General features: G+C 62.6%; 1 protein-coding gene across 2 annotated transcripts; it reads right to left on the bottom strand.

Moving 5' to 3' along the window:
- Positions 1-86: 86 nt before the first annotated feature.
- Positions 87-9,350, bottom strand: IGF2 (insulin like growth factor 2). Of its 2 annotated transcripts, none has more exons than XM_065938011.1 (4): positions 8,889-9,350; positions 6,040-6,205; positions 4,207-4,355; positions 87-4,053 (listed from the first exon to the last, which is right to left on the bottom strand). In XM_065938011.1, exons 2-4 carry the CDS (start codon positions 6,194-6,196, stop codon positions 3,820-3,822), a joined length of 540 nt encoding a protein of 179 aa, XP_065794083.1. In that variant the 5' UTR covers positions 6,197-6,205; positions 8,889-9,350; the 3' UTR covers positions 87-3,819. The 2 variants fall into 2 exon arrangements, with proteins under 2 accessions (XP_065794083.1, XP_065794084.1); XM_065938012.1 differs by lacking the exon at positions 8,889-9,350 and adding an exon at positions 7,913-8,057.
- Positions 9,351-23,614: the final 14,264 nt, after the last annotated feature.

The following is a 23,614-nucleotide window of genomic DNA, read 5'->3' as shown; positions in this document are numbered from 1 at the left end:
CTACCCCACCCCCTCCCCAGGGCTCAGACTCCCCCTCCCTTCCCCCACCAGGCACCCCAGAGAAAGAGCAAACGACTCAGAAAAAATAATTTTAAATGCTTTATTGGGATGGCGAGCGATAAAGGTTAAAGACAAAACCCAGGCTGTGGATTCTGCCAGAAACAGCATGTTACGGGCAAGAGGAGGAGAACACGGCCGCGGTGGACGGGGCGGCGGGCACGATGACACTCGGTGTTCTGCGCGTGGGGGTCCCCGCGTGATGGCACAGAGACCCAAGAGGGGGTCCCGCTGAAGACAGCTGGGGGGACTCGGGGAAGAGACAAGATGGAGGGCCACGAGCTGGGCGCGGAGGTCGGGAGGGGCCCCGGGTCGGGATGGAGCTGACCCACGGAGAGCTGCCCGCTGTGTCTGGGGTGGACTGGCACAACCGCCCCCTGGGTCGTGTCAGCCCCGTCACGGGGGCCCCACGGCGTCGGGCCTCTAGCTCACTAGTCGGGCTGCCGTGCAGGGGGACTGCGCTGGGGGCAGAGGCGGGGGTGAGGTAAGCCCCCAGTCGCCCGGGTCCCTGCCGCAGCCCGAGGTGCCGAGAGTGGTGGCCGTGTCGTGTCACCAGACCCGAGGGCCTCGGGGCCCAAGTGACCCAGCGGTCAGAAAACTGCGCAGCTCTTCTGCTCTGCGGGGCCCGGCTCTCCCGGCCTCTCCTACCACCCGACCTCACCCCGCCTGGACGCCAGGAAGCCCTGCGGAGCTCCGAGCTTCCTGGGGGCAAGACGGGGCGCTGAGGAGGCGGGCAAGCTGTTCCCGAGGGGTACGGGGAGAGCCTCCCCAAGTGCGCGGAAGGCGGCCACCTGCTCCCGCCCGCTGGAGACCTTCACTCACACATCCATAGCCCCTTCCCCCCTGGCCAGCCGGGCTGGCCAGGGGCCCCACCTTGGTGGCCACCGAGCACCTTCCTGACACCTGGAGAGACGCCTCCCCGCCCCCTCCTCCGCCCCTCAGGACCCCCCGGGGACCAGCCACCGTCCCCCGGGGGCCAGGCCGGGCAGCGGCCGTCTCCATTCCCCTGACTTCTCTGGGGGGCACAGTGGCCAGCACCCCCCCAGAGGCTCCACTCTCCACTCAACCCAAGCGACAGGGACAGAGTAAAAAAAAAATTTAAAAAAAGGCGATAAATGGCGGAGGGCAGGATGGCGGCAGGGCCGCGGGTGACGGTGGTGACTACGTGTGTTCCTCGTCCTTGGTCACTGCCCCCCTGTTACGTGGGGTGGGGAGCAAATTGGTAAATGAGCGCGTAAAAAGCTAAGGAGGGATAAAAAAAAAAAAGGAAAGATGCCCCAGGAGTAATTAAAGAGGGGAGATAGATCAATTGGCGTCAATTTGGGTTCTAATTTCTGTCGGTAATTCTGCAAGTGCCTCGCTGTTCCCTCCCCCCGAACGTTTCTCTCCAAAATCTTGCTGGACCGCTTCCTGCCTAGGAATGTCCCCCCACCCAGCCCCCACTGCCCCCCACCCACCCCTCCATCCTCCAGACTTCCCACACTCCCCGTCACCTTTGCCAGCCTCCGGGGGGGCCCCTCATTTCTGAGAGGCTTCCCCAGGAGGCTGGCAAAGATGATCCCTAGGTGTGCTCGGGGGAGGGGCTCCCCAGGTCTTGCAGGAGCACACCCAGGGGGTCAGGCTATGTGGTAGGGCTTGTCTGGCTTAGCTGCAGCCATCTCCCGCCTGGCCGTTCCTCGCTCTGCACGATGGTCGGTGCGTGGATGCCCCTGGGGTCTGGGGGCACCCAGGACTTACATTCTGTGGGCTGTGGGGTCATGACAGGTGCCGAGAAGAAGTGGGGATCATCCTCTTCTCGGAAAGATGGAACCACCTGCCTGAGCCCGAGATACACCTTCCCACCATGGCGCATCCCAGGGGACAAGAGGGGAGCCCGGAACAGTAACACCTCATCGCGGGGCAGCTCAGAAAGGAGTCTGGGACGGGATTCGGTCTCAGCTGCACAAAGGCTGGGCTCGGGTGTCCCTAGAGAGTGTGTGTGTGTGTGTGTGTGTGCGCGTGCATGGATGCATGTGAGTGTGTGTTGTGTGCGTGCATGGATGCATGTGAGAATGTGGATGTGTATGAGTTTGCATGAATGTGTGTGTGTGTGTGTGTGTGTGTGTGCGTGCATGGATGCATGTGAGAATGTGGATGTGAGTTTGCATGAATGTGTGTGTGTGTGTGTGTGTGTGTGTGTGCGTGCATGGATGCATGTGAGAATGTGGATGTGTGTGAGTTTGCATGAATGTGTGTGTGTGTGTGTGTGTGTGTGCGCGTGCATGGATGCATGTGAGAATGTGGATGTGAGTTTGCATGAATGTGTGTGTGTGTGTGTGTGTGTGTGTGTGCGTGCATGGATGCATGTGAGAATGTGGATGTGTGTGAGTTTGCATGAATGTGTGTGTGTGTGTGCGTGCATGGATGCATGTGAGAATGTGGATGTGAGTTTGCATGAATGTGTGTGTGTGTGTGTGTGTGTGTGCGCGTGCATGGATGCATGTGAGAATGTGGATGTGAGTTTGCATGAATGTGTGTGTGTGTGTGTGTGTGCGCGCGTGCATGGATGCATGTGAGAATGTGGATGTGAGTTTGCATGAATGTGTGTGTGTGTGTGTGTGTGTGTGTGTGTGTGTGTGTGTGTGTGTGTGTGTGTGTGTAGGGTTGTGTGTGCTTTCTGAAGTAAGGATTGTGATGTCAGATTTTGGAGTGTGGGGGTGTTTTGCCAATTCAATTTTATTTTATTTTTTTTTTTGCCAATTCAATTTTATTTTATTTTTTATTTTTTTGCCAATTCAATTTTATTATTTTTTTTTTGCCAATTCAATTTTATTTATTTTTTTTTTGCCAATTCAATTTTATTTTATTTTATTTTTTTTTTGCCAATTCAATTTTATTTTATTTTTTTTTTTGCCAATTCAATTTTATTATTTTTTTTTTTGCCAATTCAATTTTATTTTTATTTATTTATTTTTTTTTGCCAATTCAATTTTATTTTATTTTATTTTTTGCCAATTCAATTTTATCAGTGCGATGAGGGGTTTCTGTTCCGCGCTCCCCTCCTCTGGTCTTACGGGGTCCCCTCACTGCTCTGTATTGGTCTCAGTGATGGAAACTTGGAGGAGGAGCGGGTTTGGGTCTTTGGTGTCACACTGCCAGTACCCGGGGAGGGCCTGGCGGTGGCGGGGAGATGGCTGCCCAGCAGGGACAAGCCTACCTGCAAATTTGGCCCCTTCCTTTCTCTTCAATGATTAGATCAAAGCCAATTTAAGTCCAGATCCAAAAGGAATGAGAAGGAAGGGGGGGGGGGGGGCGAATTCTTTTTTTTTGCCAATTGTTTTTAAGCCAATTTATTTTTAGTATTTTTTTCAGCCAATTGATTTTTTTTTTTTTTTTTTTAGAAGTTTTTGGAAAGCTGGTTTGCTATTCTGGTGTTGCTAAAAAGCCAATTCGTTTCAAGGGGGCTGATTGAGGGGTTCATGATTGCAATTTTGGTTGTATAATTTGGAGGTAATTTGGGGGGTGATAATTTGGGGGGATGTTTAAAGCCAATTGGTTTTGTACATTTTTAGAGATGTTGTTCTGATCCCCTCGGCCAGGTGGAGGGGGCCGGGGGGGTGTTGCCTGACGTGGGGAGGTCGGGGCACAGGGGCTGGGGTAGGGAGGCCCGCAGACAGGAGGGTGCAGAGATTTCGGAGAGGGACTTAGTGGGGCGGTCCCGGCCAAGAGGACGGCGCAAGGTGGATGGTGTCACTCGGCAGAATTACGACGTTTGGCTCACTTCTAATCGCTGGATGCCTCGGAAGAGGCGCCCCCGTGGGTGGCAGGGTCCTGGGTGGGCAGAGTAATCAGCGGACGGTGACTCTTGGCCTCTCTGAGCGCCTCCAGCTCCTTGGCGAGCGTGCGACCCCGGCGCGCTCGCAGGAAGGCGGGCAGGCCCCTGCGCAAGCGCTGCGTGGACTGCTTCCCGGTGTCATGTCGGAAGAACTTGCCCACGGGGTGAGCGGTGAGGTTGTCCTGGGCGAGGAAGAGCGAGTCAGGGGCTGCCCAGGCCCCCGGGGGACACAGGGGCGACGCCCAATGCCCCAGGTGCCCGAGGCGTGACGGCAGGTGTGACAGCCAGTGCCAACGCCCCCAGAGGGGAGGGGGGCAGCTGCGGGGCCGTCTTACCGGAAGCACGGTCGTAGAGGCAGACACATCCCTCTCGGACTTGGCGGGGGTGGCACAGTAAGTCTCCAGGAGGGCCAGGTCGCAGCTTCGGAAGCAACACTCTTCCACGATGCCACGGCTGCGTCGGTTTATGCGGCTGGATGGTCGGCCTGGCGGTCCCCCAGGGAGGAAGGGAGGACAGGTCAGTGCCCGCACCTGGCAGAGGCAGGGGTCCTCCGGCCAGCCCCCCGCCCTCACCCTCAGGACGGGACACCCAGTGGCCCTGCAAGGACAGCCAGCTGCAGCCTGGAGTGGAGGAAGGAAGCGAGAGGTGGGCCCCAGAAAGGCGAGAAGGGAGAGTGAGCGTGAGTGACCAGAACCAGCCCCTGGCGTCTTGTGCCTCCTCCTCGAATGGCAGGGGGGTCCCGGCCCGAAGGCCGGCTGGGATGCAGGTGCCACCCCTGCAGCAACCAGGAGCCTAGGCGCCCATGGCCCTAGAGAGGCCACCGCTGAGACCAGCAGGAACGGAAGAAGGAGAAGACGGGAGGAGAGGAGTGAGGAGCTGCACAGACCACGCCCTCCTTTCTTCCCGCCCTCCCCTCCCCCCACCGCAGGCTCCAGACTCGGCCACGTGAAGTCCCCGCCTTCCTTCGCCGTCCATGGGGGGGGGGCGGGAAGGGAGCCCCCAGTAAGGGGTCCGGCTGCAGGGTCAAACGGGCTGGGGGCTCAGCCCAGCCCGCCCGTCAGGGGGGCAAGCCTGTGCCAGGGCCGGCCGGCACTAGGCGCTGCGGTGCCACTTCCTGCCCCCAAGGGTGGCAGAGAGAGAGGCCACGGGAGAGGCCAGGGCAGGCAGGGGCCTCGGAAGCATGAAGAAGCAGGCGTGCTTTTCAGAGCAAAGCGCTGACATGCCAAGACGGGCGTTGCCGGCCCATTTCAGAGTGTGGGTAAGTAACAGCTGTGGAGGAAGATGCCTCGTGGAGGTGGTGGGCTGGGTTCGAGCCTTACGACCCTCCCCCGGCTGCCCCAGCCGTGTCCCCACCCCCGCCCCCCCACGGCCCGAGAGGTGCTTGGCTGAGCCCAGGGAGGGCACACGCCCCATCTTGAGGGTCAGGCTGCCCCTGCTCCCTCGTTTCCCCTGGAAGCCAGGTGGACGCTCTCCTGACGGTAAAGAATCGGAGGCCCAGACTATGGGGGGTGAGGGCAAGAGCCCACGCTGAAGGAGAGGTCGCCTCCATCGGGGACACGCCCTGCCGCAGGGCGGAGTGGGGCAGAGGGGTCCGTGTGCTCAGCCAGGCGCCCCCGTCCGGAACCGTGAGAACCAGCCAAAACGCTCAGGCCAGCAGGCAGCGCCTGCACCACGCGCTGCCCTCGAGCGTGGGTCCCGCCCAGGCCCCGACCCCCTGCCTCCCATCAGGGCAGCGGGCCCCTCGCGGATGGAGCCAGGTGTCCCTGAGCATGCACGCTCACACCCCCAGTGACAAGCGCCTTTATTCTTAATGGCGTTCAACCCATGTGATTGCATTTCAAATCTAACAGTCCACGGATACGTGCCCGTTGCCAAGACGTGGACAAGAGGTGCGGGAAGCCGCTGCCCACAGCTCTGCCCATGGGCAGGTCAGGGAGAGGCTGTCTGCGCCCCCTCCGCCCCCACCCGCACTTGCTGCTTCAGGTCTGAGCCCCTGTGGACACACCTGCCCCTTCTCCCTGGACTGTGAGCCGTGTGCTAGAAGCCTGGGCCCAGCCCTCGAGCCGGGGAGGCCGGAGGACCTGCAGAGGCGGCTGGGGACCGTGGGGAGGACTCGGGCACCTAGGCAGGACCTGCTGCGCCCGCCCCGGCCCCAGGGAGCTACTCACTGAAGTAGAAGCCGCGGTCCCCACAGACAAACTGGAGGGTGTCCACCAGCTCCCCGCCGCACAGGGTCTCGCTGGGGCGGTAAGCAGCATAGCAGCTCGAGGCGAAGGCCCAGAAGGCGAGAAGCGCCAGCGCCGACTTCCCCGCTGAGATCCCCATCGATGATGCCTGCGGGGGACAGAGGCTGAGCCAGCCCGCACCGCCCGCCGCCGCAGGACACGCCCGCCCCCGTGGGACCCCAAGCCCGCCACCTCCTAAACCCAAGTCCACTTGCAGATCTGAAGCCCGGCTTTCTCCTTAATCTTAATTGCTTTAATTACAGGAACAACAAGAGCTTTCTCTGTTGAGGCTGGTGGGATGCAGAATCACCCCACGAGGAGGGCAGGGCCGGGGGTAGAGCCTCTCTGATGGGCACCAGTACCTTCACGTGGGGATCACTGTCCCCCTCCTATTATTGCCGAGGCTTGGCCACACCCAGAGCGGCAGGGGCCAGTGCTGGACACTGGACCTGGCCTCCGTCCTATGAAGTCATGGGGGCGGGGCCAGCACAAGGCACTGGCCACTTCTTGGGCCTCCCTGCACCAGCCAAGATGGCAGAGGGCCCCACCCCGGCACAGAACATGTGCATCCCAGAGGACCAGCCGGGCAAGGGCGCCAGGAGGACCAGCCTCCCTCCCCAGGCAACAGCGGGGGGTCCCGGCCCCATGTCACTCCCTCCCAGACAGCCTTTCCCAACCTTTCGGCCTGCGGCTGAGCAAAGGTCAAGGGTCTGGTGGCTGACATGGGGTGCCAGCCATGCTCCCAGGAGCCTCGTTCTCCGGCATCACTTAGTTCCCGGACCCCAGTCTTCCCTCGGGTCCCCAAAACACACATTAAACCAAAAGCCTCCTTTCCAGGCCTCGCATCACACTCCCAATGGCCAGGGGCCTCAAAGTCCTTCCAGGAACACCAGAGCTGCTCCCCTCTTGGGATGCCAAACCCCACCCGGAGAGCTGAAGGTCAGGACCCCCCGGGGGGCCAGACACCAGGTCCCTTCAGGGCCCATCTGGGGGAAGAGACACACCTCAGGACACACCCCCTCACAAGGCTGCAAGGCTGCAGACTGGGGTAAATAGGCCCTGTAAAGGGGAAGGACCTTGGCTTCCCTTGAGACACAGCGAGCCACTTCCGCCTGTCCAAAAGGTGGAAGCCCCCCAGGCAGGCAGGCCCAGCCACGAGCCCCTTCTGGGAGGACAGTCACGGCCCGGCGCCCCTCTGCCGGTCACCCTGAGGCTACTCAAGCAAGGGCCCCGGTGGGCTGCCCACATGTGTCCGTCCCAGACACTGCACCCAGCGAACACGGGGCGCCGAGCCGCACAGCCTTCCCCGCCTGGAGCAAGGTTGCTGCATGCTGGAATTTTGATGCAATAAATCGTGTAGGAAATGAGAGGACTGAGGAGGAAACTCAGTCTCGCTTAAGCCCCTGACAAGCAGGGGCCAGCTCCATGGAAGATCTAAACAGCCACCTCGCCCACCGCCCCTGGCTGGGCGAAACCCCCGCCTGTTTCCCCGCTGCCCCACCGCCGCCCCCTCCAAATTCTGAAAGCAAATTTGGCCAGCTAGGAATTCCTGCTGTCCGAGCGGCAACTCCATCTTTCTGCAAGCCCAGCCACTTGGTGTGGGGTCCAGTCCAGGACACCAGCGGAGAGCCGAGGCTGGACGGCAGGCAGGCAGCCCCACGGGCCAGGTGAGCCAGTGGGCCGAGGAGGGGTGGGGGGCAGAGGCAGGGAGGAGGGGTGGGGGTTGAGTGAGGGGCGGCAGGCAGGAGCCGAGGGGGCTGCGGGCGGCGGGCGGGAGCCGCAGCGCAGCGGGGTCCTGGCTCCAGAGCCGCGTTACCTGTAGCTGGACAGGAGGCTCGCTGGGGCTGAAGGAGGATGAGGAGGAGGAGGAGGAGGAGGAAGCTGGAAGGCTGCCTCCGAGGAGAAGCTAATGTCCAGTTTGCAGGCTGGTCAGTGCCTCAGCTTTTATGTCTGGGCCGGCTCCTCCCAGCCCCGGCTCCACCCTGCCCCCACCCCGCTCCCAGCTGACCACTCCCCCCGCCCCCTTCGCTCCCGCCCCCTCCGTCCGCCCAGCCAGTCCCTCCTCTCCTGCACCCCCAACCGCTAGCCCCAGCGTCTCAGCAAAGTCCCAGGGCGGGGGAGGGGGCCCCTCCTGCACCCCCAGCCCATCACGGCACAAGGAAATGGGGGGGGGCGGTTCCGGAGGGGGCTGCTTTCCAACTCCTTGTATGGAAACTTCCATCTGCCCACGGGGGCAGGGGCAGTTACCCTCTCCGGACGGTCCATTCCGGGCCCCTCTGAGCCCTGGACCAGCCCCCCTCCACCCAGATTCCTGGTTGGAAATGTCGGGGACCGAGAGAGGGAGGCGGTGGGGGGGCGCCGAGGGAATGTGGCGTCTGGCAGGACTCTCTTGCCAACTCGGCCCCCCTCGCTCCATCCTGGCCCCGCCCACCCAGTTTTCCTCTCTCGGTCTTGCTGGCAAGGAGTCAACATACCAGGGTGGGTTTCTGAGATTTGCGCCCCTTCTCATTACACGGCCGCCGCCCCCCCACGCCCGCCCTTGCCCCCGCACGGCGCAAATCACAAACTTTGAGGAACAGCCCCCTGCACCCGCAAGCGACCAGGAAGTCGCCTCGCACAGAGCTCACACCTCCCCCGGCGCTCCCCAAGTCCCTCCCCGCCCCCACCCCGCGCCCCCTGCTCCGCGGCGCAGGGGAGAGCGCGGGGTTCGCCCGGGGAAGGCACCGCCAGCCCCCCAGCCCCGTCCGCCCGGGCTCCGCCGCCCCGCCGGGTCCGGCCCGCGCGCCGCTTACCTGAAAGCCGGCACCGGGCCGCCCACCTTCCTGCTGCGTATTGCAAACCGAGCAGCGGGCGAAGGCCCTCCTGCCGGACACTCCTCTGCCAGCGCCGCTCTGGCCGAGTCGCCGGGGCCGAATGTGCGACGGGGCAGAACGGGGGGATGGCTTTTTTTTGGGGGGGGGGCAAATTCTCTCTGATTCTTTAGGGAGGACGGGCTGTCTGCGGGCCGGGGCGGGCCAGATGTTGTACTTTTAGGGGGGGAAAGGGTATCGGGAAATGAGGTCAGCTGTTGTATCAAGGACAGAGAGGGGCAGAGATAGTGAGAGAGACAGAGTGAACGTGAAAAGGGGGGGCCGAAGAGAGGGCGAGAGGGAGAGAGGACAGCGAGAGGCGGGCAGGCTCACAGCGGGAGAGAGCAGCGAGAGAGAAACAGAAAGCGTATAATTAATCCACTTTGGGACGGCGAAGGCGAGAGGGCGGGCGTGGAAGGGGAGGGAGTTGGAGGCAAGGAGCTGGGGGGGACGGGAGGGAGCGAAGGGAAGGCTGCGGAAGAAGACGGGGGGCCGGGGCCAGAGGCAGGAGAGGGGGCCGGGGAGCGCAGAGAAGCCGAGGAGAGGGCGCAACGTCGGGGGCCGGGGAAGGTGCTGAGGGGGGCGGAGCGGAGGCGTCACCCGGGCCGCGGGCGCCCAGCTCGGCTTGGGCCGACGGAGCCCTCGGCCGTCGCGAGCCCGGGCCTCGGGGGGGTGGCGGTGGCGCCGCCGGGGGCCGCTCGGGACGCAGCGAGGAGGGGGAGCGGCCGGGCTGCGCGCCGGGGAGGGCCGGAGGGGGGAGCGCGGGGGATGACAACGCCGGCGGCCTGCGAGCCGGACTGCCTGCGGGGGGGACCGCCTCCTCGGGCGAAGCGGGACGGGCGTTGAGGTAGACGAAGAGGAGGCGGCGGGGGATCCGCAGGCCGGCGGAGCCCGGCCCCGCCGACGGCGCCCGAGATGGGGGTCAGCAGCGTAGCGGACGGCGTCGACGCGGGGCCGCCAGCCGGGTGGAGGCGCTGGCGGGCGAGGGCCAGGAGGCGAGGGCGGCCGGAAGGGGGGGCCGGGGGCCTGCCTGGCCTCACGCAGCTCCGCCGGAGAGCAGGCGAACTCTGGGCGCCAACGCCCGGCTCTTATAGTCGAGCCACCCGCGGCTCGGCGCCCGCTCGGGCCCCGCTGGCCGAGTGCCCGCGCCAATGGGCGCTCGAGGGGTCCTCGCCCCGCCCCCGGACCGCCTCTGCAACTCGAGCCAAGGGGGGGCCAGGCTTGGGGTCCCGGGGGGCAGCGGTGAGGGGGGGGGCTGTGGGGTGCGCGGGGACGAGATTGGAGTGGGGGCAGGGATCCTCAGAGTTCGAAAGAAATCTAGAATCACTATTCTAAAGTGTGTGGGGGCCCTGTCTGAGGTTCCGGGGTGCCAGAGTCCCTGCACAGAACACGGGGGACCCGGGACGACCAGCGTGGGCGGCATCACACGCCCTAGCGACGGCCGGATCCCCGCGCCCCACCGGGGGGCTAGGCGGCGGGGTGCCCTGTGTGTGCGGGCACATGTGGCGGGCCCCCAGACCCGCCGGGACCTGCTGGAGAAGCGGGGAGTCTCTGGGCTCGGGCGAGGCGCGCAGTTTCCACCTGCCCGAGCAGGCACAGCACCTCACCTCGAGCTGCAGCCGGAGCCCGAGCGCCCCCCGGTGCCGCGCAGGAACTGGCCTCGGCGGACGCCAGGTGCGGTACGTGGAGAGGGCCAGTCGGGCCAGGCCTGAGTCTGGGCCAGGCATGGGGCCGGCCCGGGCTGCGCCCGTGTGCCAGGGGCGAGACGAGCAGGGCGGGAAACGTCGTTCAAATCCTACCTGCATGACCGAGCTCACCGGGGTGCGTCTAAGCAGCTCGCCTTTGGGGCCCACCCAAAATATCCGGATAATGGTTCCCCCGTCCTCTATGCGTTGGACTTGCGTAGATTCGGGTTCAGCCCCGGGGGCCACCACGGTCACTTGAGGGTCTGGGGAAACCATCTCCTAGAGGGTTTGGACGATGTAAGAAGTGGGTGTGATTTTTTTTTTACCAAGTCAAAACCACGCACGAGTTCCCGCGCCCCACCCGCCCCAGGAGCCCCGACCACGCGCGCCACTCCAAGGGGAAGGGGCCGCCGGCGGCGGAAGCCCGAGTCCAGCTCGCCCCCTCGCTCCGCCATCAATCACGTCTCCCGCGCTCGGCGCGCGCCTACCCTAGTCCTCCGCCCGGCGGCTGGAGGCGCCCGGGCGGCTGGAGGCGCCGCGCGCCTGAGCGGGGGTGCGCCTCTCCTCCGCGTCCCTCCTGCCCTGCGCCCTGCGGGCCCCGCTTGGAGGTCGCCGAGGCGCTTTCCCCCCGTTGTGATCTTTGCACAGAGCAAAGGAAAGCGGCGCGGGTCTTCGGGACCCGACCCAGCGCGCGGGGCGGCCGAGGGGCTGGCCCGCCCCACGGCTCCCGCGCCCCGTGCCGCTGTCCCCGGCAGCCGCTCGGGACGGCGGGACGCCGGCGGGTGGGTTTGGGAGCCAGGCCGGGACGCGGAGGCGGCGGGGAGCTCACCGCGAGGCTGGAGGCCGAGGCTGCGTCCGCGGGCGCGGAGGAGTCGAGGCAGCGAGAGCGCTCTACGGCGAGCGGTGGACGCGCTGAAGGTGAGCGAGACCCCGGGGGCAGCCCCCAGTGTCCGGGGGCAACGCCCAGTCCGTTGGAAGACCCGGGGACAATGCCCAAATTTGGGGGAAACTGGGGGCAATGCCCAGTCGTTCTCCTGGACGCGGGAGAAGCCCTGCCTACGTCCTGGCGGACACACTGCCCGATCGAGTGTGTGTGGGGAGGACGAGAGAAACTTCCCGCATCCGAGGAGCTCCGGGGACTTCGCAACAGACGCGGAGAGGCCCAGAACCGGCGCCCGCGGGGCGCGGGGCTACGGAAGCTGCAGAGACCGCGCTGGGGCCGGGAGCAATGCCCAGCTGCCGGGAACGCAGTGCGGAGTCGCCTGGTTTGCAAGGAGGAGAACGAAGGTCCTGAAGTGGGGACCCAAGGGAGGGTGCGTCGGGGTGAGGAGCTGTTATTAATGACAAAATTCGAGACTCCAGAAAAAGAACCCGAGTCTGAGGGCCGGGGAGGCTGCTCCGTGCAGCGGGGGACAGGGGAGCCGGGTCTACACTGTGAGGACCGGGCATGTAGGTCAGCAGGCTTGTGGGACAGCCCCGTTTGTAGGGCAGTAGGTCTGCGGATGACCATGACCGGAGCGAAATTCTCCGTGTGGAACTTGGGAGGTTCCAGAAGGGCAAAGGGTCTAAAATTCGGGGAAGAAAAACAGTGGGTGGGTCTTGGGGATCCAGGTGCGGTGAAGAAGAGTGGAGAATCATTTCCAAGATTTAGAAATTAAGGTTAGTGGACGCTTGCAGCGCCCGAGCAAAGTTAACTTCCATAATTGTTGTGGCTTCTGGGAAAATTCTCAATGTCCTTGAGAAACTCAAGAAACACGATCTAAATTTGGGGCAACCTGGGGTGTGATCAATACATTTGGAGAAGGCAGGAAATCAATATCTTTTTAATATTTTAATTTTTAAATTGGGTTTGATTAGTTTATTTTTGGTGAACAGGAAAAAAAAATATTTTCCTGGGCACTGTCTGCATTTGGGGACCCCCTAGGAAGATATGGCCCAAGTGTGGGGGATCCATGAAAATTGTTAAGTAGAGACTGATATCTAAATTTCAGGGAACCTGGTTAATAGCAAGGAATCTTGTAGGACGCAGGCCTGTGATACCTGAGATTTCCAGGACCTAGGGGTATTTTTCGCTATCGGGGCAATTTCATTTTGGGAGGCCTGTGGAAAATTGCCTAAATTTAGGAGGACTCAGGGTAAGTAAGGATCATAAAATCTGGAAACCCATAAATCAATGTTCAAAAAAGTTCAGTTGTTTTGTGGAGAAGGGGGAAAAATTCTCAGTTTATTTTGGAGGGCTAGCAGGCAGCATCACAATTCAGAGGCCCCAGAAAATAATTTTTGAATCTGGGGGTCCAAAGAAGTCTTTCAAAGTCCCCAGGAGAACAGAAGGTCAATATCGAAGTTTTAGGGGGAAAGGATTAAGAATTCCTAGGCGGTGGGGCCTGGTGGTCTACAGAAGATTGACAGTGTCTGAGACCCAGGAAATGTTGACTGAATTTGGGGTGACTCAGTGAGTGCCTGGAGAAATGCTTTGGGCCCGAGAAATCAGTGCCTTTCTTTGGCATTGCATGTGTCTGGGGAGCTTAGAGAGGGTGATGCCCAATATTGAGAGCCCAGTGTGTCCACACACAGGGCACCGGGAAAAGGTCCAGTCGGCTGGCCTGGAATTTGGGATCAGTTCTGAATTTTAGGAAACCCGGATTCTTGTCAGTAAGCTTGTGGGGCCCAGGGAATTTTTTAATATTCAGAATGTTATGAGGCGGAGAAAATATTCAGAATATTTGGTTACTGGGACACTCAAAAGAGCCTGGTAAAACAAGATACAGGCTCTGTGCAAGTGTTTGTTTTGTGCTTGGCTTGACCCGGAGGACCTGAGAGATGCGTGATTTGGGGGGACCGGCCTGACCCACGGTCACAAGGGATAAGTGCTGTGTGTTTGGGGGCCTGGGTAACAGCGTCTAAATGTCAAGGAACCTGACTAGTGTCAAGGAAGCTTGGAGAGCCCCAGAGATGAATGCCCCATGTCTTTATGACCCACCAAAAAAATTGCTCAGTGAGTTTTGGGGGCCAAAAACCATCTTCTCAATTTTGTGGAACTCAGGAAATCAGAGCACAGGCTGTTTATGATTCAAAAAGAGGGTCACTGTGCTTTGGGCTTAATGCATAAATTTTGGTGAGGCGTAGGCAGCAACCTTCCAACTCTGAGGGCCCTGGGGAAATTGATCAGTCTGTTTCGAGGGGGTGGCAGGGGTGGGGGGACCTGGGATTCTTTACCTAAAATTTAGGGAACTCAGGTTGGGGCCAATAAATTTGTAGAGCTCAGCAGATTATGTCCTAAACTCTAATGAAGCGGAGGAACAGGGCTTCGGCAAGGGGGAGCCGGGACAGGGGCAGTAAGCTTGGGAGCCCCTGTTGACCAAAATTATGGGGACACAGGGAAAGAGTCCTGTTCTTTGGGAAAGATGCCTTAATGCCAAAAAAACACCGTGTTCATCCTGGGGAGTCAACCTGAGCCCAGGACCTGGAGTTAATGTTTAAATTTTTCTGAATAGGGTTTGGCACTGTGTAACTCTGTAGAACCTGGGGGTGGGGGTGAGGGTGGGGGGTACAGTGAAACTGTTAAGAGCCTGGGTGGGAGAAAACACCCAGTAAGTGTGGGGACCCAGGTCACCAGTGAAAACCTGAGAAAGCCAGTAGGGGCTTATGTGTTTTGAGGTCCCCAGAAATTAATGTCAAAAAAAGGAAAAAAAAATCCTGTGACTTGGGGAAATGCTGAATGTATTGGGGGAGATCAGGGAGGAAATCTTAAATTCGAAAGAGCCCAGAAAAAATAAAAAATAAAATAACGTCTGTGTCAGGAGGAGCGGTGGCTGTGGCTCGATGAGCCGGGACCCTGGGCATGCAGAGCTTCGTTGGCAGGCTGAGCTCCGGCCAGGGAGGCACCGCGACGCTGCGGATCCACCGCCCCAGGGACTCGCGCGGAGCGGCGGCGCCCTCCCCGGGGATCGGGGCGCGGGCTGCGCGCGGCGGCGGCGGCGGCGGCTCCAGGGCGGCGAGCGGGTCTCCCTGGGACGCCCGCCGCCCCGGCGGGGCTGGCACGTGGCTTCTCCCGATTTTGCCTCCTCGCCCCTGAGAGCGCTTCCGTGCGGCGGCGCGTCGGGTGGAAGGGAGGCACGCCGGGGCGGCGGGGGAGCGACGGGGCGCTGCTCCCTGGCTTTCCGGGGGGCTCTGGGCTCCCCGCTCGGCTGCCTCCGAGGAGGCCCGCGGGCTCCCCGCCGCCGCCGCGCCCCACGCGCTCCGCTCTGCGAGCCTAGGCGAAGCCGCGGCCCGGCGACCGCCGCGGGCAGGCTCGTCCCCAGCTCGGTTTGGGGGGCCCCGGAGCACCCCCGGCGGCCGTCCCCGCTCACCCCCGGCGCTCCACGAGCGCCGTCCGGGCCTTCTCGGCCCCTCGACGAGGGCGAACCCAATTTTGTTTTGATAACGCGAGAGAGTTGAAGGACTAGGGAAGAGGAGGAGAATGGGGGGCGGGGGGAGACAGGACTGATGGTGGCGGGGGTCAGGGGTCTCCTTTCGTTTTCTCTAAGAGAATGTTCACGGCAAGCCTCCCTTTCCCGGCTGTGAAAGTCTAGTTCCTTAAGACAAACAAGAGGAACGCTGAATCCTACCCAGCCCCACGCACTGGTGGGAACGGGATCACCCCTTTGGAATTAGTGTTGCGGGTGGGGGGCGGCTGCCTCCTGCGCATCTGTGGGTTGAGGGTGTTGCCAGCGTGGGGGTGCTGCTGGTGGCAGCAGGATGATGGGGCCTCAGGACCAGCTCACCAGCTGATATCTGTCCCCATGGTCACCCCACAAAGGGACCCTAGCTAGAAAGGGGGCATCCCAGAGCCTGACCTTCTGGAGAGGCAGAGGTTAATGCCCTGGACAGGTGTGGGGCCTGGGCAGGACTGAGGCGGCTCTTTCAGAGGAGTTTGGCAAGATGGGGAGGACCCCCCCCCACCATGAAAAAAGCAGCCCACTTTCCACCCGGAGCCCAAGGCACGTGGGGAATGTTCCCCCTTCAAATTCCAGTCCACATCAATCACCCCGTGTCCATTCCAAGAACATCTGGCCTGTCTCCCCCCCACCCATCACTGCCCTGCTCCCTCCCCACCAGCCTTCTGCAGTCCCAGGCCCCGGCGTCCGGCCTTCGCCTAAGGAAGGGAGGGTGAGGAGGGGGCTCCCCGGGAAGCCTGGCAGGGCGGCTGCTTGTGCATTTGGGGGTGAGGAGTGTTTTTAAAGGGTCTGTCTGCAGACCTCAGCTCCCTGGGACCCCAGAGCGGGTGAGGGTCTCCGCTTCCCTGGCCCTGCTCTGGGCTCCCCACCTCTCCTCCAGGCCTGCTTCCCAGGCTGGGGGCGGTGGGGGGCCGGGGTGAGGTGTGTGTCCGTGGGGCTTTCTGGGTGTCTTCATGCTGGGGGGTGTGTGCCCTTTGGGGACCCTTCCCTGTTTTCAGTCTGGAACAGGCTCCAGCCCTGGAGATGCTGCGGCCCGGTGCTTGGAGACACGTGCCTGGACCTTGGAGGTAGGAAGGCAGAGGCCACCCTGGGTGCTGGCCCCGGCCACGGGCCGGGAGGGGGCACGGGGCACTTCTTGTGCAGGCTGAGCCCGCGCCTCATTTACTCACCAGTGCAGCTAAAGGGGCAGGGCTGTCGGGGGCAGACCCGGGTCACCGTGGTGCTCAACGGGCACTAGCCACTCCCGGCCGGACCAGCCGCCCAGGTCGCCCCAACTTCAGCCCCCACCACAGTAGGAGGGGCACGGCCCTGGTGTGTTGTGGGACAGGGGTCTCCCCCAGCACAGGGCTTGGCTGGTGGGAACTTCGGCCCCAGGCACCACCACCTGCCCCTCCCTCCCGCTCTGCAGCAGCCCTGGTTCCCCCACTGATGTGCCAGCCATACTCCAAGAGGACACTCATCCCCGAGACTCGGACTCACCCCAGGAAGCCCAGCCCCTCCAGGCTCCAGCTCTGCGGCGGCTCCCTGCTCCCGCTTGCCCTGCAGCCTGCCTTCCCTTTCCCCGCTTCCTCCCCCGGCTCTGGCTCCGAGCTGGTCGCTCCCCACCTCCCTGGGACCAAGCCCAGCATTCTACAAACCCAGCTCATTCTCCAGGAGTCCCCTGAGCGCCTCCTTTCTCAGCCCCCACAGGGCGCCTGGCGCCGCCAGGGGTGAGCACCCTGCACTGGATGCCGGAGGGATGCGCCTGCTCCCAGCAGCAGGGCTGGAAGCCCGGGGACCCAGGCGGCAGCTGGACGGAATGGCAGGACCCCACGACGGCACAAGCCAACCCGCCCCAGGCACCACCAGCCCTGATCCACAGGCCAACGCCGGCAGCGCGCACGAGTGTGGGGCACCAGGCCCCCAGGCTGCAAGGACCCAGGCGCGGCCACTGTTGTACCGTTCTATGTAGAGTCTGAACTAAAGACACCTTTGAAAAACATTCTCAGTTTCTCTCTCTTTCTCTCCGGTGGGCAAATCGGCCTGCAAGGGGGCACCTGCTGGGTCCCACGGCAGGCCCTGAAGAGTGACCTCTGTGGCTTTGGGGTCAGGACCGGGAACACAGCCCCCATCCTCCGCTTCCAGAGACCCTGGAGCGAGGCCCGCTCTGGGGCGGCTCAGCCTGTTGCCCCCACCCCGGCTCCATCCAGCAGCGTAATAGGAGGGTCTGACTGTCCCCCAGCCTTTCCAGAGTCCCCCTCCGTTCCCCAAGGCACACACAGGAAGCCTCATTCTACCACACAGTAACCACCCGCTCTGCGACTGCCCCCCTGCTTTGATAGATGGGGACACAGAGAGGTCAAACCACCCGTGTGAGGCCCCACAGCAGCGGCCCAGGGCAGGGAGGGCCGGGTCTGGCATGCCCTGCTGAGCCCAGCTTTCCGGGGGCCTCCCAGGATTCCTCCCCAACTTGCTGGAGATCTCTGCCTGCACGCTCCTTCCTCCAGTTCTGTCCTCACCCGTCACCCTTGCCTCTCCCCTGGGCTGCCCCCTCCCCGTCCCTCTGTCCTTCTACCAGGAGTCCCCCTCCGAGGACCACGCTGCCCAGAGGGCAGGGGGCCTGCTCTGCCTGCAGCTGAGCCCCCAGGAGCCGACCATCTGAACCCCAGATTCCAGCTGTGTCACCCTGATACGAACCCAGCCTCCTGGAGGCTCCACTCCTTGTGAAAGGGGTGATGGCAACTGGAGCTTCCCGAGGCGGGGCTCTGAGCCCTGGAGGACAGCAGGCCGCTGTCCAGAGCCGGCGGCACGCCGTCCTGCCTGGGGCGTCCGGAGCACTCACCTCTGAGGGCTGGGGCCGCTGGCCTCGGTTCTGAGCGGGTGGGGATCGCGAGCCGCAGGTCACAGCAGCTGACCTCTGGGCTGGTGTTTCTGGCCGGCCACGGGCTCTGGCCAGGGGGCGGCCTGGGCAAAGGGCTGACCTGGCGTGGGTGTGGGGCCCTGAGGTTGGGAGCCGGAGGCCACCTTCTCTTCCTCAAGTTCAGTAGCGACTCTTTGTCCCCTGGGGGAGAGCAGAGGGGTGTTCCTGAGACAGTGTCTTTTAAAACAAATCCACACGCGTGCACGCACACACACAGCCAGGGCCCTGGCCCCTGCCCCTCCGCTGGCCGTCAGGCGGAGAGGCCCTCGGGTCACCTTGTCAGGGTTTGGGTGATGGCTCCCCTGCCTGTCCCTCTGGCTCCCCAGCTCTGCCTTTTCTGAAGAAGGGAGGGGGAAACGTGTCCACAGCTCACTAGAGCTGGGCTTCCCTGAGGCCAGGCCTGCAGAGGGTCCCACGGGAGCAGCTGGAGACCCGTCCGTGGGACAGGCTGCCCCTCCCTGCGGCGGACTTCTGCCTGAGCTTCGGGCGCACACAGACAGCCTGCCTCAGGGGTCACAGCATGCAACATCACTCCCCCCTCTACCCCAGCACATTCCCACCTTGAATGGAAGCAAGGAGGGAGGTAGGCACACACACCTCTGCCCTGGGGGGGCAGCTGAGGGTGGTGGGAGCCTGCGCTCCTCTGGGGAAGTGAACTGCTTTCCCACATACAACACATGGGAGTCTGGGTGGAGGAGGCGCACACTCCATGCACAAAACAAAGCCACCCAGGGCAGCCGGAACACTGTCAGCAGGAGAGAAGCGGTCCTCTTTAGACTCTGCTCTGGGACCCCAAGGCGCAGCACCCCTCCCTGGTCCTTCTCACCATCCTCTCCAATTACACGGTGGGATTCTCTGGGGGAGGGGCGGTGCAGGGAGTGGGGAGAGAAGGGGTGTGGGAAACAACTCCCAGACCTCGGGGTCTCAGTCCCGCTGCAGCATCCTGCTTGTCTCTGGCTGGGATCGGGGAAGGCGGGGCGCAGCCAGAGGGAACCTCTCACACAGGAAAATCCTTTTACTTTTCCAAAAGCAGCTGTGCCCTCACGCTCCAGCCCACCCCTCCCATTTTGCCAGCTCAGTGAAGGAAAGCGTGTTTCCCATGCAAAAGCCCCTGTGGCTCTAGGCAGCTCCCCTGAAGGGTCCCCTCCCCACCTGTCCTGTCCCCTCCAAAGTGGGAGCTCGCCCGAGCCCTCTGGCAGCACGGGCCCGCCCCCTCCTGCCAACTGCCCCCCGCCCACTGCTCCCTGAGCGCTCTGAAGGCAGCTTTCTTAGCACCCAGAGGGGCGCGTGCGAGGGAGGGAAGCCCAGGCACCTGTGCTGTAACCGCTGTGCTGCCCCCAAGGCTCCCGGGCAGTGGACAAAGAGGACCAGGAAGTCGCTGATGCCCCGGGCTCTCTGTGGGAGCTGCCGGGCAGGTGACCGCTGGCCGGGCCAGCAGTAGCGCTCGCTGCCAAGGCAGGGGGTGCTCAGACCCTCCAGCAGCCTGACCGGGAGGCAGAGGAGGGGGATGAGGCTGAGGCTGGAGACACGGTGAAGGGCACTTTGAGAGCCTGCATTGTAATGGCCCCCAGAAGACGAGCCTCTCCACCATGGAGCGCCTGCCCAAATGCCAGCGGGATCTATGGTGTACCCCTGACCTCATCCCCGCCCCACGCCGCTCCCCAAACCCCTCCAAATTTAGGCAGCATTGCGCCAACTTGGTGCTGCTCGGCCTGCTGGAGCAACTGGCCCTGGCGCCTTCCCACGTGAGGGCATGGCACATCAGGGGTGGAGACTTGGCCCACCCTTGGCCTGGCAGAAAGGTGTTAGTGGGCATGGGCATTAGCCGAAAGTACTCGCTGCCAGCTGGGAGGTGGGGCTTTGTGGAGGGGGGTGGGGGTGGGCGGGTCCTCCCTTGATTGACCCCCCCCCTGGCATGCCAGTGGGCGTGGCACGGGTTAAATGGGGGTGGGCCATCTTGGGGAAAAATCAGCGTTCGAGAATGGTCAGAAAAATCTTCCCTCAGGGGCTCCCAATGCAGCTGCAACACAGCGCGGCCAGGTTTGTCCTCCTTCCAGAGGCAGGGGGCACGCCTGGGGGCTTTCTCTCTCCCCTGGTGGCATCTGACACCCCCGCCACCCCACAGGTGTGGAGCAAGGCCCTGAGGCTGCCGCAGCTAGTGGTACTAGCAGGTACCAAGCAACACGTCCTGCTCACAGGCGCCCCGGGAGGGTTGACTGGGTCCACAGCCTTCTGAGCTTGGCCAGCACTCCAGCTGAGCCTGGGACCCAGAAGTGTCAACAGCTGGGTGAAGCCCCAGGCGGCTTGGACCAAGCCTCACTGGGAACTTCATCTCCTCCCGGAGCCTTCAGGTAGAGCAGGGGGCAGAGCCAGGGTGCGTCCGGAGGCAAAGGTGCGTGTGGCTCCCTGCAGGTCGCTGGCCCCCACCCTCCCTGTGTCCTCGTGCCCCAGCCTGCCAGCCTGGGCTGGCATTAATTCTCTCCTCTCCCTTCATCTTTCAAGCCCTCATCTGAACTCCCTTCTTAGCTGGAGGGATAGCTCATCTGATAGGAGGACAGGGCTTTCAGTGGGGAAGAGAGTCAGACTTGGGGCTGGGGTACTCAGATCTGGTGGGAGTGTCCTAGACAAGATGCAGAAGTCCCAGAGCCGTACCATCCCCTGGGCTCTTGGGCAGGAGAGGAGTGCAAGGGTGCTAGAGGTCCTGAGTCAGGCCCAACTCACACAGAGGGGAGTCAGTGTGTGAGGCACCCCACAATTTTGGGGGTGCAGCAGTCACTTGCTCATGCCACTCTGGCCCTGTCTGGGGACTCTGTGGCTTAGAGTTTTCACAGCCTGTGCCACACACCCCCGCCCCCTGGGGTCTGCTGCAAGATGCCCAGATGTCACAAGGGAGCTCCTTGCCGATCCATATGGGAAGCCTTAGCTGGAGCTTCCCACGACTAAGGTGGGGCCAGTGAGGGGAAAAGGCTGACCCCATGCCAGATAATGAGGCTGCATGAGAGGCCCACCAAGGGGAGTATCCCCGAACTGAGAGGGTGGGGGGCCTCCCTGGTGGTCCAGGGGTGAAGACTTCGCCTTCCAGTGCAAGGCTTGCGGGTTCAGTCCCTGGTCAGGGGAACTAAGATCCCGCATGCCTCAAGGCCAAAAGATGGAAAGCATTAAACAGAAGTAATGTTGTAACAAATTCAAGAAAGACACACACACACACACACACACACACACACACACACAAGGAATCAAGAAGGTGGGCAGCTAAGGGGCTGAAAGGGGAGAAGCATCTCAAACCCCCAGATCAAACCCCTGGAAATGGGGGACCCCCACCCCTAAACCAGTGCATTGGATCTGAGCCCTGCCCCTAGCCCAGATCCCCGTTTCTGACACAGCCCCAGAGGGGACCACACCCAAGCAGGGCGATTTCACTCCATCAGAACCTCGAGCCCCAGAGTGTTTAAGCAAAGAAGGGGAGCAGAGAAAGGGGCTCGGGGTGGGGAGGCCCCCAGGACTGGCCACAGCTCGGTGCCGCTGAGGCAGGGCTGGAGGCAAAGCGGCTGTAAGGGCTGTGACCTTCAGCTTGACCTTCTATTTGCCATCCATGGTGGGACCACGAGGCCCACGGGGAGAGAACGGGCTGGGAGGAAGAGGCAAATTGGGGTGCCGGGGACCCCTCACGACACTAGCCTTGCTGCCCCCCTGTCTCTTGGGCCTGGGAGGGGGTACCCCGGCCTAGGGCTCTGGTCAGACCCTGTTCATGCAGGACAGACTTCGGAGACTCCTAGAAAGCCCCAGCCGCGTGTCTCCTCCCTTTGGCGGCTTAAGTGGCCTCATGCTGACACCTGGTGGCCACTTCTAGAATTACAGCGCTCCCCGGAAGGTTTGGGGTGACTCCCACAAGGGCGAGGCCTCCTGCACTGCTGGGGTTCAGGTGGGCTCTGCACCTCTGCATCGGGCCTGAGGCTCTCATCAGGCCCCCGCCCTGGCATTACAGAACCGATGGTGGAGGGAGGTCCTGGGGGGCCCCCACCCCAAGGGTGTGGCAAGGTGGGTGACCCAAGCACTGCTGAGCCGGGGACGCCTTCCTGAAGCATCCACCGTGTTCTGAGAATTAGAGAAAACTGCTTTATGTTTATACCTGAATACAACCCGTCAGATTACTGAAAGGCTCTGGAGCAGGATGCTCGGGGCCGCTCCCCCCAGCCCGCCCCCAGCCCGTCCTCAGGCAGTGGGGGGCTGACTCTGGCGCCTGACCCCCGCGCCCTGCGCTGCTTTCCAAACCTGACCCAAGCCTGACACCTCGTGGCCACCTCGAGAAGTGCAACCACAGCCTTCTGAGAAAGCACCTGGCTTTTCTAGAACTGGGTATTGCTGGGAGGATAACAGAGGAGCCAGCTCACCAAACCCAAGAGCAGGGGGTAACAGAGCCCCCATCCTGAACTCACAGTTGTCCCAAGAGCCCCGCCCCATCGGGAGGCCAGGGTGAGGCTGCCCCGGGCAGCGTGGAAACAGCGGGAGGCCTGAGGGGTCTCCAGGCCGGGAGAGGACGGGGCGTGAGGGGACCCGGAGGCTGCAGGGGCGAGCCCGTCACCCCGGGGTCTCCGCGTCCCTCGGACCTCACAGGTGGACGCCCACAGGTCGGTGCCCAGCCCAGCCCCCCTACTGATAAAGCACGTGTTTATCATTGCTCATCATTATACTGTCTCAACGTGAAGGTATGTTTGCCCCTGACTCCCCTCACCACACGAGCATTCTTTCCTGGACGCTGGTAGCCGAGTCACGGCCAGGCTGGTTCTGGGACCCCTGTCATCCCCTCCATCCCCTGCAGGCAGAGCCTGCCACTGAGAGGGCTCTGGAGTTTGGGGGGAGGGAGCCTGGCCCTGGTCCCGGGGAAACAGGAGCCCCCAGGCCCGCTGGGATGCTCGCTCCTTGCCCCAGCCAGCCCTCCAACTCATTTCAAGACAGGTGGGCCGCGCAGGCCCCCGAGCCCTGGGCCTCCTCCCCTGGGGGGCTGCTCCGCCTGGCAGCCGCACCCACGGGGCACCCTGGTAGCCCTGGGGCCTGCTCCTTTGCTGTGGAAGGAGAGTCAGCTGCCTCTTGCCTCTGCTGCCTGGAGGAGCAGCGGGCCTGCGGAGCTCTGAGGCCCAGAGAGGGGAAGAAACCTGCTGGAGATGCAGAGTGCGGAGCCGCAGGACGCTAACTACACGGGCCGCCCGCCCTGGGCCCGCCTGCCCACACGCCTCGCCCGTGGGGGACGACGTGGCACACGCTGGGGCCGGGGAGGACGTCTGAGGCCACGGCCTGTCCCGCTGGGCAGGAGCCGAGGATGCGATTCGGAGGACCTGCCGTCACCACGGCCGCAGGCCTGGGGGCCCTCACTCACACGTGTGGCCCTGCTGGACCCTCTGCCACCACAACAGGGAGCGTCTCCTTGGGTTTCCTTGCGATGGATGAGGAAACCAAGGCTCAGAGATGCTGAGTAACTTGGCCAAAACCACACAGTCAGAGCAAGGACTTAATCCCAGCCTGCCTTGCCTACCAGCTCTCACCCTTCAGCCCCGCACTGGCCCGCAGTGGACCCTCCTGCTGGCCCCAGCAGGCAGATGGCTTTTGGGGAGCTGAGGTACCCACAGGACTTGGCCCCCTGTGTCCTCCAGA

Source organism: Muntiacus reevesi, chromosome 5 (assembly GCF_963930625.1).
Source record: "Muntiacus reevesi chromosome 5, mMunRee1.1, whole genome shotgun sequence".
Taxonomy (NCBI): Eukaryota; Metazoa; Chordata; class Mammalia; order Artiodactyla; family Cervidae; genus Muntiacus; species Muntiacus reevesi.
Note: the sequence above shows the minus strand (reverse complement) of the source record. Positions and strands in the feature narration are given on the sequence as shown.

Coding starts and splice junctions, on each gene's coding strand:
- IGF2 (XM_065938011.1), bottom strand. CDS start 6,196: ATGGGGATCTCAGCGGGGAAGTCGGCGCTGGCGCTTCTCGCCTTCTGG. Junction 4,356..6,039: donor GGACCGCGGCTTCTACTTCA/GTGAGTAGCTCC, acceptor GGGGACCGCCAG/GCCGACCATCCAGCCGCATA. Junction 4,054..4,206: donor CCTCTACGACCGTGCTTCCG/GTAAGACGGCCC, acceptor TTCCTCGCCCAG/GACAACCTCACCGCTCACCC.